Below are 14,522 nucleotides of genomic sequence, written 5' to 3'. Positions count from 1 at the left end.
CGTTTCATTATCTCACAATTTCGTTGTAAGCAGACGTTTAAATCAGACAAAACAGTCCCTGAAGACGAAAAGGATATTGTCATGGTTTCAAGGCGCCCTTTTTATATATCCAGGTCGCGCGCTCATCATTCAAGCTGATGATTCACGGCTGTCGCCGGTCAGCATGATTGCTATGAGTTGATATTTGATTTCAGACACCTGTCACGCCTGAGGCGTTCCCCATAACGTCAATGATGTATTGTCGAAGTTCCCTTCGAAAGGGAACACACACTGTTGGCAGATCACTGCACAGACCAACAGCAGGAATGAGATCTCGCTGGAACATGCCGTCATACATGTAACGTAGGCCAGCTACTAGTTGCTGTGCGAGTAAACCTCACTCCTCTGATCTCAATAGACGCTCTAGCGACAGACGCTAGAGGCTGCAGTCTTTAGCCTCCTTGTTAGAGCGCCTGACTCTCATGCCGGAGACCCGGGTTCGAGACCCGCACGGAGCGGGGTGTGAAGGACCCAGGTGAGAGGGGTTACATACAAACACCGCTGAAGATTCAGAACTCGTAGACAGCTTGCAGTGGAGTGAAGTGAAGAAACACTCGGCTCAGAAACAAAAACATAGTGCGTATAGAAGCCAAATGTGGTGTTTGTGTATTTAGATATTGGGTGTTGTTTCTTGTTTGTACAGTGGGTGTCGCTCTAATGTTACCCGAGGTCAAAGTTATAAAGGAAGCATCCAAACTGCCAAAGAGGAGGGGGGTTTGACCCGGAAGGGCAAAAGGTTTTTGACCGCTGTGGCGCATGGGCGCTAGAAACCGTCCAAATTAAACAATTCCCCATCGTAAGTACACATTGATGGCCTAAGACACGAAACAAGCGGTTTGTGTGAGAAAACAAACAGTATTTATATCGTTTTTACCTCTTATACACAGCCACGTCCAAGTGATCTGAGGACGCGCGCGCATCCTGGTGTGTGACGTGTACGCAGACTGGTGCATAGATATATACACCTGATATAGATATATGTCGCCTTAAAGACATTCGTTCCAATGAACTGCCGTAGACAAGGCGACATCTAGTGTATATATCTATGCACCATTCTGCGTACACGTCACACACCAGGATGCGCGCTTACGATGGGGAATTGTTTAATTTGGACGATGGGGAATTGTTTTAATTTGGACTCTGTGCATGCTCTTTGAGACAGTGACCACAGACCTGCATTATATGACTGACAGACAAGAACGGTTTGACCTAAAAATATCAAAATTGATACTGCGGAAAAAAAGACACCTACATCTTGGATGCCCTTGAGGTAAGCTAAAACATACCAAAATTTAATTTCAAAGTGAACTATCCCTTTAACAAATATATACAGACTTTAACATTGTTGTTGCTACAGCTGCTCGAATGCGGAGAAACCGGCGGACAGCGTACAACTCGCTGCGAGTGGAAACTATGCAGGCCTGTCAATCAGCGGCCGTGAGCGGGACCTGAGCAGGATGATGTCACACTGCTCAGAGAATCAAAACCGCATGTCTAATGAGATTGCTTTGGTTTAATGGGGATTAAAAAAAAGGAGAGGGTGGATTTTTATCATTGTAGGGTGGTTGTCTTCACACACTGCCAGCACACATGTAAATGGTGTTGTCGATAATAGGTGCCCTTTAAATGAAACTTCTGTCAGTAATTACTCACCTTCATGTCATTTCAACCCCATAAGACATTCGTTAATCTTCGGAACACAAATTAAGATATTGATGAAATCTGAGAGCTGTTTCACTCCGTCATAGGCTGCTAGGTAATTGCAGCTGCCTGCCCAGAAAGTTAGTAAAGACATTGATAAAATAGTCCAAGTGACTACAGTGGCTCAACCTTAAGTTTATCAAGCGACGAGAATACTTTTTGTGTGAAAGTATAAATATATATACTATATTATATTAAAAAAAAAATTTATATAAATAATGACTTTATTCTACTGTTAATTTTCTTCTGTGTGGGCCTCTGACGCGAGTTCACGAGAGCGCCACGACTCATGCGCGAGAATGAGCTTGAGTGAGTTCAGAACTACTATCCGCTTTGTGGGGTGTGGTTCGCTAATCTCACTCGCCAATGTCCATTGGCTTGTTTTTGTGTACACTCGAAGGTGATTTGGCTCTTAGGTGAGATCCCAATTCATCAGACACCTGACGTAATGTCGAGCGTGACTGACTAATAAGAAACTCAAACTTCTGCTCAGTATCTACAAGACATGTAGCCTAATACAAGGTTCAAAACTTTCTGCGAGCTGTAATTTACAAGTTTCTGACTGGGGAAAACAAAAAACTATTGTATTGTGTTCACTTAGACGGCTGCTTAGCTCTCAGATACAAGATGCTACTAAATTTACCCACTTCCCTAATTTCTTTAAATTATAAGATTCATCTTAACTGAGATGCAGAAATATTACAGAATCAATGTTCTGAAAAAAATAAGTAATAATAAAAAAATTATATTATTAATAAAAATAATAATAATAATAATTCATGCAAAAATCATGCAAAAGAATCTGCTTACCAACACGGCTGGTAACCCATTGCTTTCAGTGAGAAACCTTTGAAATCAACTGAACAGTGTCATAACGTCAACCGATAACAGACGCAAAGTCCGTTGATATTTTTATGATCATAAAGTGAGTTTCTTAAAATACCTTTATAACTTTGCTGGCTAAAATGTGTCCACGCTTATGTTTATTTGTATGGAAAGGTGTCTTCTATATTGATCTCTGCATCCATAGGATAACACTGAGTGAAGAACAGAGTGAAAATCTTTCCGCTCTGTGAACACGGCCTCATCAAACTCAAAGATGAATCCGAATATTAGCATGTGGCAATCGGCCACCAGAGCCAATGGCATTTCATGATGAAAGTGACGATAAGCTTCTTCAGGTGTTTTTTTTTTTAATGTGATCAGTTTCGGGTTTGTTCCTTAAAGCAATCGTTTGGAAGACTTTAAATATTTGATATTTTTGAATAAATGATTGTGACCATACTTTTATCTGCCTGTTATGTGTTTCATATTGAGAAATGGTTAGGGTTAGGGGTCGGGGTCGGGTTAAGTGCTCAAAAAATCATCTATAAAATAGTCATACCCCAGAATATCATGTCATGGCGACACAATTATGCCCCAATATATAAGTTCATGATGATAAAATTCCCATGTCTGTGTATTGATGCCAAAGGTTTCTCAATGAAAGCATTGAGCTACCGGCCGCAGCACAATAAAGAGGCTAAAGGGCGCTTTTGGCGTCTGTGTAGTGTCACGCACATTTGTCTTGGATACGTGGTCATATCGGACACCTTGGGAATGAGAAACCGTTGTCTCACAGCCTTTTTACAGTTAACAAGATGCGATTTCTCAAGAATGTACGTTACCTATCAATTCTGACTCTCATCAGTATTTCATCAGCCAAGATAAATAAGAAATCGGTGTTGCAATGGCAAAAAATCCTTATTTCCTTATTTCCTTAAATCCTTTTTGCAATAAATCCTTATTTCAAATGCAACGATATTACTCAATCACAGAAGTGGGTGTTTACATTGAAGTCTGAAATGAGACACAAGTCTTAAAGTGTTTAAATCAGAGTGCTAAAATCAGGGTAGAAAATGGCCTATGTATGAATTATGACAGTTTTGATGTAATTCTACTAACATTAAAAGAACAATACGGGAAATAAATATTGATATATGATCTTTTTACATGAAGATACAAAAATGAAGCTGAAATCAGAGAGTGAACTGAGAAAATGTACAGAACAAAGATATTTATTACTAGTCATTAAACCGAACTAGCAGAATGTTTTCTTATCCTGTTAGTAGTCTGGTGTTTTTTTTGTTGTTGTTTTACTACATATGACTGACTTATTGCTTGAATCAATACTGCTATTACACTATTTATGTTCATGACATGTGCTAATATTTTGCTTGTAAACGAAGTGAATTTTATGAGGCTTTGCGCTCATGGCACTCACGGGAGATTTCTGTCTCACACGGGCTTTTGGCTGATAAAGCCCAGAGTCCAATGTTAGTTTTAGTCAATAAGATTTTAGTCAACTAAAATCTACAGTAGATTTAGTCGACTAAAATCTAATGGATTTAGTTAAATTGTAATGCATTAATTTAGAATTTCTCAAATATTTCCAAACCCATTATATACTCCCGGAGAAAACATCTATTAAACTGTATGATTTTAAAGTTTGAACATGCAATAAAGAAACAGATTTAACTGCTGTGACATAAAAAAAAAAATCTTAAAATTAAACCAATAAAACCTCCTCTCCTAAAGTAGAACACAGTCTTCTTTTTAATGAATGATATATGCATTCTTTATAACAACTTGCATACATTATTCTTTATTCTTTCAAGCAGACATATTTATTTGTATAAATTAAATATAATTAATCGTTATTAAAGAGCAGTGAATGGTTTTCTCTTTTTTTGTTGATGAATATTAAGGGCACAAACGGCATTAAGTTTATTACGCACTGTCACTTTAAGACTGAATTGCAGAATTGCAATGATGCACATACATTACACACACACACACACACACACACACACACACACACACACACACACACACACACACACTAATCCCAGATTTATGAATGTGTAAATGTCTGACCAAACAATTTTATTATGCAAGAAATCATTGTGCTTTGGTCATCTGAACCACTTATATAGACTTATTTTAATAATTTAAAATAATGAGTAAATTAGGCACACATTTTAATAAAGCCAAATTACTTTTTGTGTAACAAGTAAATACATTTGTTGACTTTACACAACACATTGCTAAGACACTCTTTTTCGCCTCCTGCTGGCGTATTTATGTAATGTGAAGAAATTGTCACTGAACGAATCATTTTAGTGAACGAACTGAAAATGAACAAATCTCTGGAAAGAATCAAAAGAATCACGTGTGTGTGTGTGTGTGTGTGTGTGTGTGTGTGTGTGTATGTGGTGGGCCCACAATCATTTGTTTTTTCAATTGATGAATGATATAATGGTTTAATACTCCGTGATTCATTGAGTATATTATTACAGGGTTACAGTTTGTATTTCTGATTGAAACTGAAGTTAGCTTAAGTGCTTTATTTCTGTACTGAGCTTTCATAGATCCAATAATTACACTGGTAAATTGGGTTACACTAAGTGAAGACAAATTTGTACTTTGTGTAAAATAAGTAACGGTTAATTTAAAGAGTGATTTATTGGAAAGCCCTATTTTGATGGAAGTATAAAAGGTTAACCCTTTAAGTGTCTGTGCAGAGAAGAGTCAATCAAACACTGTATTTGAAAATACCATTTTTTTTTCAGCAGTTGGTCGAACAGATTTTATTCATATTTAATTTGGTTACTTTTTGTTAATTCTTTTTGTTTATTTTCTTTTAAATAAATTAATTGTATATTTCAGTTAATATAGTGTGGTCACTTTAATAGAACAGATAGGTAGCTGTAATTGGTTAAAAGTGGATTTGCAGAGATCTGAATTGCACTTTGTAAGAAGTAGTGTTGAACCAAGGGTCACAGATTGATTATAAGATCACGTCCAGAGACAAATAAATGAATCTAGTTTCAAGCGTCCAACATTACAAAGGGTAGATACACCTAGGACAGTAGGGGGCGCTACACAACTCTTGTTAATCTTTCTCTCAATCAGGGTGGTGTTCCCACAAGTTTTAAATCTTCAATTATTATCCCGGTCTCTGAACGATTACCGTCCTGTTGCACTAAATTACGAAGTGCTTTGAAAAATTGGTCTAAGCTTATATCTGTTGCTCTCTCCCCAGTGGTCTAGACGCTTTACAGTTTGCATGTAGGCCAAATAGGTCTACAGATGATGCTATTAACCACATTTTGCGCTCTGCTCTTTCACATCTGGATCATAGAAAAGAGAATTATGTGCGGATGCTTTCATGGATTATAGCTCTGCTTTTAACAGTGTTGTCCCCTTACACCTCTGCAAAAAGATTCAAAATCTAGGGCAGAATTCCTCTATTTGTCACCGGACCTTATTCTTTTTTTGACAGGACACCCCCAGGTGGTTAAAATGGGAAACTACACCTCCTCTACATTCACCCTCAGAGCCCCTCAGGGCTGTGTCCTCAGCCCCCTGCTTTACTCCCTGTATACCAGTTACTGTATGGCTAGACACAGTTCTAACAAACTGGTGAAGTTTGTCAACGACACAGGCCTCATTAGTCAAAATGATGAGAAGCCCTACCTTGAGGAAGTGGATGCTCTCTCCACATGGTGTCTCTCTTTGAATGTCTGGAAGAAATGTTATGTTTAAGATGTGTGTGACCAACATATGACAGTAAAAGAGCACACACAAACCTTATTCTAATATAGAATTGTATTGGAGTGGTAAAGAGTGTTGGTAGGTGACAGGAGGCCCTCTCTTCTTGTGTTCAGATGCCTGTGATCTCACACTGGATCCAAACACAGCAAACACTCGTCTTTTTCTGTCTGAGGAGAACAGGAAGGTGACATCTGTGAAACGGTATCAGTCATATCCTGATCATCCAGAGAGGTTTGGTGTCAGTTATAATAGTAAGTTCACTGACATTCGTGTCCCTTTAGGCTCCTGTAGGAGAGTAGGAGTGTATGTGGATGTGTCGGCCGGCACTCTGTCCTCTGTCTCTGTCACACACACACACACAGACACACACACTCATATACATTCAATATCACATTCACTGAACCCCACTATGCTGGATTTTGGGTTAGTTTAAACTCCTCAGTGTCTCTGTGTGAGATCAAAAAGCCTGTGAGCAACCACGGATATACCATTTCAGAAAAAAACACTTATATAGGCAATAGAGTAGGATTTCTTAAAAGATTAAACTTTTGCAGTACAAGGTGCCTAGATTGCACACATGGTGATGGATAGGAGGGATGCCATTTTCAGTGTTGCACATAATGTGTTGTACCCCTGAAAAGGGGGAGAAGATTAATCACCAAAAACCGCAGATGTTTCTTCACTGCAAACTTTGTGGAATTCTCTTTTGTAACAAATGACAATGAACTTCTTTAAAAAACAGCTTCATTGGAATTCATTCTTAAACTAAAGTGCTACAGCAACACAAAGAACCAAAAAGCAACATTTATTGTTTGTATTTCATGATAAAATTGACAATTTGGAAATTGGCCAGAGCGAGAGATTTAGGCTTTTGGCCAAAAAGAGCGCACATTAGGAAGATCTTGATAAATTCTCATATGTTCACACCTCATTTCTTTACAGAGAATGATCATTTCTATTAATTTTCCACTTAATTATGTGCTCTGAAGAGATCTGACATTGATTTGATAGCCTACGCTATCAAACTATGGACTATGCAACTCTGAAAAACCTAAACTGAAAGAAAATGTGGACTGGTGATTCATCCAGATGCATCTTGGCTGGGTGCATCACCTGATGGGCTGGTATATGACTCGCTTGAGAGACCATCATTTGGCTTGGTTGAAATAAAATGCCCAAACGCACTAAGCTACATTGACTACAGGTACCTCAGAGTTGACCATGGCATACAAAAATTGAAGGAAAGCCATCCTTATTATTGGCAAGTGCAGGGTATGGAATGGTGTGACTTTGTTTCATATGCCCATGATGACATGTTTGTGCAGCGTATTTACAGAGACACTTCTGTGTTAAGCTCCCTGATTTGTTTTTCTTTTATACATATCTGCCAAAATACCTCGCTATGCGCAAGTAACTGAAGAGGCGCAGTGCTGAGGAAATTAATTTATTCATGATTTTACTAACATGTCATTTTATCTTGTCAGATCATCTGATTAAAGTATTTGTTTCACCATTCTATATTTGTTGATAATTTCATTTCATTTCATTTCAAATTATGTAAAGTTAATGATATGAAGGACTCATTCTAAGGTTAAAACCAAAATGATTGGTTTTAGATGATTATACAGTAATGAAAAACATTTATAGATATTCCGTTCCATTTCTGCCTGTCTAATTCTGCTTCTTCAGCATTAGCACTTGCTTGCTCAGGCTTTAACTAAGGGTCCGTTTTGGTAGTTAAGCAGAGAGAGAGGCTACTGTGTAAAGTTGATTGATGCTTCCTGTGAGTGAAAGAGGGATTACTGTAGTAAATATCTTGTGCTCCTTCACCCTTCGAATGAGTCGCTCAACATGGACTCTGAGTCTTGCAATAGACTGTGTTTTCCTCTGGCCCAGACAGTTGTGCTCTCTTTGACGGGAAGGTAGGTACGTGGACTTTGCAGGCACACAGTCTTCCACAAGGAAACCCTTATCCACCATTACAGCCATTGTTTGTCTTTAGAAGAGCCATAATACCAGACTGCTTTAGAATCTCTCTATCACTGACGGCGCCTTCATAGAGAGATGACACAAAGGTTACAGCATCCCAATCAACCCTTTGAAAGTGCAGTGAGATTTGTAGGTAGAGAATATCTCACTCTGAAGGAGAAAAGTCAGAGTAATACTGAAAAGCCCATGTGTTGATAATGCGGCTTACAGTTGATTGGTGGATTCTGAATCCAGATCCTTCTGCATCAGACCCAATGACAGATATGTCATAAACAGGAAAAACTCGTCAATGGGTTGAAGAGACTGTGAAAATGTGGCGAAACATGGAGGGATTAAAGATGGACAACTAGGCCACCCTGGCCCTGGAATCTCGCTAGCCTGGAAATTCAGACCTAAATATAAAAGATTAATGGTCTGGCGTCGACTAATGAAAATCGGCCAGCTTGAGGGGCGGCACCAAGCATGCATTTGAAAATCTCACTGCACGCAATTGGATAACACTACGACCAATCACAACAATAAACCCCATACTCTTAGATACCAGCGGAGCTAACTGGTAGATTATACTCTTACCGTAGATAGATACGGTAAGATTATCTATCTATTACCGTAGGTAGATTATACTCTTAGATTGAAAACTTAGGAGAATTCTGTTCTCCTCTTTGGGTGATGTCTCTTCAAGATATCTGAAAATTCTCCCCTCTCACCCGAAACCAGGTGTTACCCCCTGGGGTACATGAATTGACCCAACTTCACTGGAGCGCTAAAAAGACACACTCGCATTATACCTTCGCCCACACCGTTGGATTGTGTTGTTGGGCCGATGGGTGGCCTTTACACACTTAGGTACAATAATTATACTTATTGCAGAACTTGGTTGGTTATTAGATTGCCTAAAAATGGTAAGATTGTACACTGTAAGCCATTGTGTTGATATTTTCAACTTAAACACTTGTGTATCTTAAAGAGGCATACTTTAATACAGAACCCATGTGAGCAGCAAAGATGCATGTTCATAATTATAATTGGTAAGTACAGGCTGTTCTATACCTTTATGTGACATTTTAAGTATATTTAGTTGCAGGTTCTTATATTGTGTATTACAACACTGTTAAATAAAGTGTTACCATGAAATGATTACACAGCTTTTCTATCTTAATATCTAATGACTGAGAATTATTTTAATACCAGCAAGGTTACACAGAACACGTGTTGTGCTATAGTCATCCATTATTGTTCTGTTAAACTGTGTTAAAATCATCTGCATATTTGAGCTTATTTATTACCAGAACGAATCAAGAATATATTTTGTAATGTGACAATATTTGTGTATCCAGTGACATCAAAAGTAGTTTGATATGACAAAATATTTGCTGCTGAAACTCAAATCTATGACTTCACACATAAAACATAATTAAGACATTTAAGATTATTTAAAACAAAAAGTCAATAATGATGTTATCAAACTTTATTGATCCATTTTTATCTCTTCCTTTATCCATTCAACAAGAGTCTTTTTGCAAGAGCTGATAAAGAGATGACACATATGGAGAGGAGTTTATATAAAGAGTGTTTTAGGCGTTAAGTAGAAGGTAATACAGAACTCTGCAGTTTACAAGTACAGTATTTAAAAAGCCTAACATCATCATCCCAGGTTACCAGCGTCATAAGACAAACGCACTTGTGCGTGCCACACTCTGTAGATCATTAAGAAATGGCAGGTGTAGCAGAAGATGTCACACTTGGTGGTGGGTCTATTTTCTCCAGTTGTTTCTTTACGCTTTCGTACTCCTTTTGCCACTCCTCCTTGGAGAGAGAGGAAGGACTAACCTCCAGAAACCTGTAGGCATCTTTGGTTTGGAGCTTAAAGATGACAGATGCTTTTTTACAGCCTTCAGCAAAACTTTTCCAAGCCTGTGGAATTAAAACATTTACAAGTCACGTTAGACTTTTAGATGAATCCTTAATAATGGCTGGACAAAATGAGGGAACCCTTAAGCCTTCCCTTTGGGTACAAATAAAGAGAAATAATAAATAAATTAAACAAAATAAATCAAACATTTTAGATGTTTTGAATCATGTAAACATTACTTTTACCTCTTCAGCTGTTTTGATTGATGCTATAAATTCCTCTTTTAGTTCGGCAAGGTCTTCAATAAGATCTTCTCCAACAAAGGTCTTCTGTTCCAGGGAGTCCAGCATTTGAGCAAAACTCTCCCAGAAGTTTCTGAGCTGAAGCAGAATTGCCTGAATTTTTGTCAAGCCACTCTGAACATCCTTTAGATGGATGGGGTCGGGTATGGAATCTGCAGAGGGGAAATAAAGGTTTCAGCAAGAAACACGTTCTCTCCCTGTCTTAAACTAGACTTGAATCTTGACACAGTCTTAAGCATGACTTGTCATATTGGTATACTATAAACATGAAAGAAAACAGACTCACTCTGTTCAAAACTGGCTTTGGCAACCTTCATCTGCCCATCAATGATCTTTAGTTGGACCTGCCACTGCTTCTGCTTCAGAGCAGTCTTTTCAGCGATGAGGCGATTCAGTTCAGCTTCAAGAGCCTTCATACGTGCAACATTTCGAGGATCACGCACAGCATCATAAAAGCTTTTAACAATTAGCCCGATGAATGGAACGATTGCAGCGAAGATGCCGAGGCCTCTACTTTTTTTGGTTATGGATCTGGCAAATACTTGAATCTCTTGGATTTTGCTGTTTATCTTTTTCTCAGTTTCATCAAGCTCTTGTGTGGTTTTTTGCAGTTCAGATTTCAGATCATTCAGGCTTTTTTCAGTTTGCTTCAACTCTTGGTCTTGTTTAGTAATCTTTTTATCTGTATCTATTTTTTCCTTGACAACATCACTGGTGGATGATGCTACATCTTTGTTGAGTAAATTATACCTATGCAATGTTGAAGAAATGTTGCAGTGAAATTAGCATTTTATAACAATGGGCTGGTGTAACTAGCTTAAAAGTTTAGCTTAAAACATGTTCATATTTCTGCCTGATTTTAGCAGATGCATGTAGAAGAACAATTCAACTGCTCAAGGTATTTTTGAAATATGTTTTCATGAGGAAAATGTTCTTACTTTTCCACCATCCTGTCCACATCAGTGATAATGTCTTTGATCCAGACTCGTGCTTTCCCTAGGAATTTGACTGCCAAAACTGCCTTATTTTTCTCCACAGCTTGCTTCAACATGGGAAACAGCGACTGAACCAGGTTCTCACTGGTCAAAATACACTGTGAGAAGAAAGAGACATAAGATCAAGTATATTAGACTTAAAAACAAAACAATCAGAACTCTTATTGCTTGTATTTGTCCTGTAAATCTTTCTGAAATGCTGCTCATAATGCTTCTGCATTAACTGTTGTTATTATAATTTAAGTTCAAAGTTGAAAGTTATAAAAATGTAAGATATGCATTTAAACTTTATAAGAAGCATATCAAACCAAGTTGATGTGTACAAACTCTTAGGTTATAAAAGATTTTACCTAAAATCTAAAACCTAAAAAAAACTGAACATTTTTCACATTATGATATTATGACACATTATGTATTTTTTTCCAGTTAAGGGAGAGACTCTAATAACTAACTTAGCAAAATTTAATCTCTAGCTAACAGACAGAATATATGACATTCTATTTACTACAAACCCCTTATGTTTGGTGAATTGACACAAATTTCACAGAGATGAAAATACTGAAGTCAAGAGAAAGTCTGAAACAGTACTTTCAACATAGTTGCATCAGAGGATCCAAACAGAAGCTGAGTTTCCACAGCGCGACTCCTGATGATTCTCTCCAGGTTGGGGAAGTTGGCCAGGCTCAGGTAAGAGAGATGGTAGAGAAGCGCTGTCTTTTCGGCAGCAGGGAGAAGGTCTTGGACAAAGGTTGGGCTCCACTGGGACACAGCCACTGGTGAAAAAACATTGCATATTTTTAAAGGCTGAAAAGATCGCATTGATGGCTGGTATTATTTAATGAGCTAATACTTGCTTTTGCTATCAGCCATCCTTAGTAGGTTTACACAAAAATGTGTGTAATGAGTTTTGATACAATGTACTGAAAACAGAACAGTTTTGTTTGGTTTAAAACATGTCTCGGAAAAAAACAAAATGGAAATAGAAGGATATCTGAAAATGATTTTAAAAAAGTTAAGTGAAACTGACTTACCTTTGTTTTAGTAAGTGAAATGGAGAACAAAGTACCTGGTGCTTTTATACTAAAGGTATGACAACTCTGCCTCCGCCCTCAGAGAGAATGACCTCAAAAGAAACATGAGATTATTGAGTGTGGTTAAGGTTGTGATAAATGGAATTCTGTGGAATTGAACTTCCCACCAAGTTCTGCAATAAGTATCAGTGAGTGTACTTAATGTGTATCTACATACCATATCAATGTGTACCCCAGTTTGAATTACCTCACTAGTACACAACTTAAATACATGTACATACTTCCTAATAACATTAACATTATAGACTATTACTCATCGATATATTCCGTAAAATAATGTGCAACAGTGAACACTGCAACAAAAAAATTTAAATAAAATAAATTAAAATAAATTAAAATTGTGCTCGGTCCTTCATTCAATTGTTTCTTTGTCTTTTTCAAAAATACAGGTGACACTTCACATGTGTTGAAACTTTAATCCACACATGAATTATGCATTACTTCATGCATTGCTATCTCATGAATCATCAGGAACTAACACAAGTTCAAAGTTTTTCCTCCATGACTTCATGGATGAACAACACCTTAATTAAAACATTAAGTAAGATGAGTACATCATCATGAATCATGATGTTTACTTTGTTCACAAAAAAAAAAAAAGGTCTTTACTATCCATTTTGGATAAAGCTACGGTTATGGTACATGAATCATCAGGAATTCATGCATGAAAAAAAGCATTAATGCATGTAAGACTACAATTATTAAAGTAATATACAAAAATCCTAATTACCTCATGCATGCATACAGGCTAGAACGGTATATCTATTAATGTGAAACTAATGTTTTTTCATTAATTATGATCTGAGTTATCAAGCATGTTCATGTCTTCATAGTAGTGTCACAGGGTGACGATTAAGCGGAACTGTCTTTCTCCATCCTTGTTTCCGGAGGGAGCGAGTTAAATGTAACACCAGAACGGTTCCGGGGCTGCGTTCCAGTCCAAAATTGTCATGCCCTTCACTTGCTAACTTCCCTTCGTCTCGTTCACTCGGATGTACGTCATTGCGAGTGGCCACTACTGGCGGAAACTGCAATGGGCTGAATTGGAACGTCCTAAGCCCTTGATCACTTGGAATCAGCTGTGGAGTTGATTTATTATTTACATTTTTTTCCCTTTAAGAATTTGTTTAATGCAGCATCCAAATGTTTATAGGTGTGTTTGGGTTGTTTTAAATTTAAAAAAATTATAATTAATATATCATAGAGTTGTCTGTGTGGTGGTGATTAGACGAGATATGCGGTGACGTCACAATCGTGTTGCATTGTGGGACATATAGGTGCCTGAAGTGTACATTTGAAGCAGACTCGCTCCCTCGGTCAAAATCGAGGGAACGAGGGTCTGTCCATATAAACTTCCCTCGTCCACTTCACGAAGTGGAACGCACTTCAAAATGGCGGCAGGGATTCCCCCGAGGGGAAGTGCTTAGGGAAGTTCGCAAGTGCGTGTCTAAAAGTGGACTGGAACGCAGCACGGGTCTTCCCGTGTAAACAGTCTGACGGAGCTTGCTAATGAGGGAATGAGCGGCAGCTGGGCGATGAGCAGAGATTGAGCAACGAGGGATATGGATTTGTGAGGGGGATTATAAAAGGATCCGGTTGATGTGCAGCGTGCGAAGCATCTTAGCGTGGTAATCGTTGGTGTGAAGTATCTGAGGGCGAAGAGACTTTGGAGCGAAATCTTTGGGGCTGATGCAGACTGGAGGAAATCTTTTGTTGATGATCTGCTGATCACGTCGAGCAGTACACGAGAGGGCAGATCGTTAAAGGACGGGAAAGACTGCATGTACAGAAGGAAGAGCTGGAGAGCAGCGGTATGATCGAACTGTGTTATCTCATCGAACAGATAAGTGTTATCTGCCAGTTCTAATAGGAAGTTAATGCCTGTAGTGCCTGCTACCCGCTATGATTCGGTGAGGCCGCCCCGGCGTTCAGTGAGGTTTGTTTGGAAGTCTTTCAA

The 14,522-nt window shown here is 38.2% G+C and overlaps 1 protein-coding gene across 1 annotated transcript; it reads right to left on the bottom strand.

Annotated features, from left to right (window-relative positions):
• Nucleotides 1–9,779: 9,779 nt before the first annotated feature.
• LOC307156785 (uncharacterized protein) lies at nucleotides 9,780–12,390 on the bottom strand. The gene is made up of 6 exons (XM_079868324.1): nucleotides 12,329–12,390; nucleotides 12,063–12,247; nucleotides 11,418–11,572; nucleotides 10,766–11,229; nucleotides 10,423–10,631; nucleotides 9,780–10,239 (listed from the first exon to the last, which is right to left on the bottom strand). The coding sequence occupies exons 1-6, from the start codon at nucleotides 12,342–12,344 to the stop codon at nucleotides 10,033–10,035; spliced, it is 1,236 nt and encodes a 411-aa protein (XP_079724450.1). The 5' UTR covers nucleotides 12,345–12,390; the 3' UTR covers nucleotides 9,780–10,032.
• Nucleotides 12,391–14,522: the final 2,132 nt, after the last annotated feature.

Source organism: Squalius cephalus (assembly GCF_949319135.1).
Source record: "Squalius cephalus genome assembly, chromosome: 4".
Lineage (NCBI taxonomy): Eukaryota > Metazoa > Chordata > Actinopteri > Cypriniformes > Leuciscidae > Squalius > Squalius cephalus.
This window is presented reverse-complemented; position numbering and strand designations above follow the sequence as displayed.

Excerpts from the sequence above, each read along its gene's own strand:
- LOC307156785 (XM_079868324.1), bottom strand. Across the intron at positions 11,573-12,062 it reads CTGATGCAACTATGTTGAAA|TGTATTTTGACCAGTGAGAA; the intron begins GTACTGTTTCAG and ends TTCTTCTCACAG. Across the intron at positions 11,230-11,417 it reads GTGGACAGGATGGTGGAAAA|GTATAATTTACTCAACAAAG; the intron begins GTAAGAACATTT and ends AACATTGCATAG.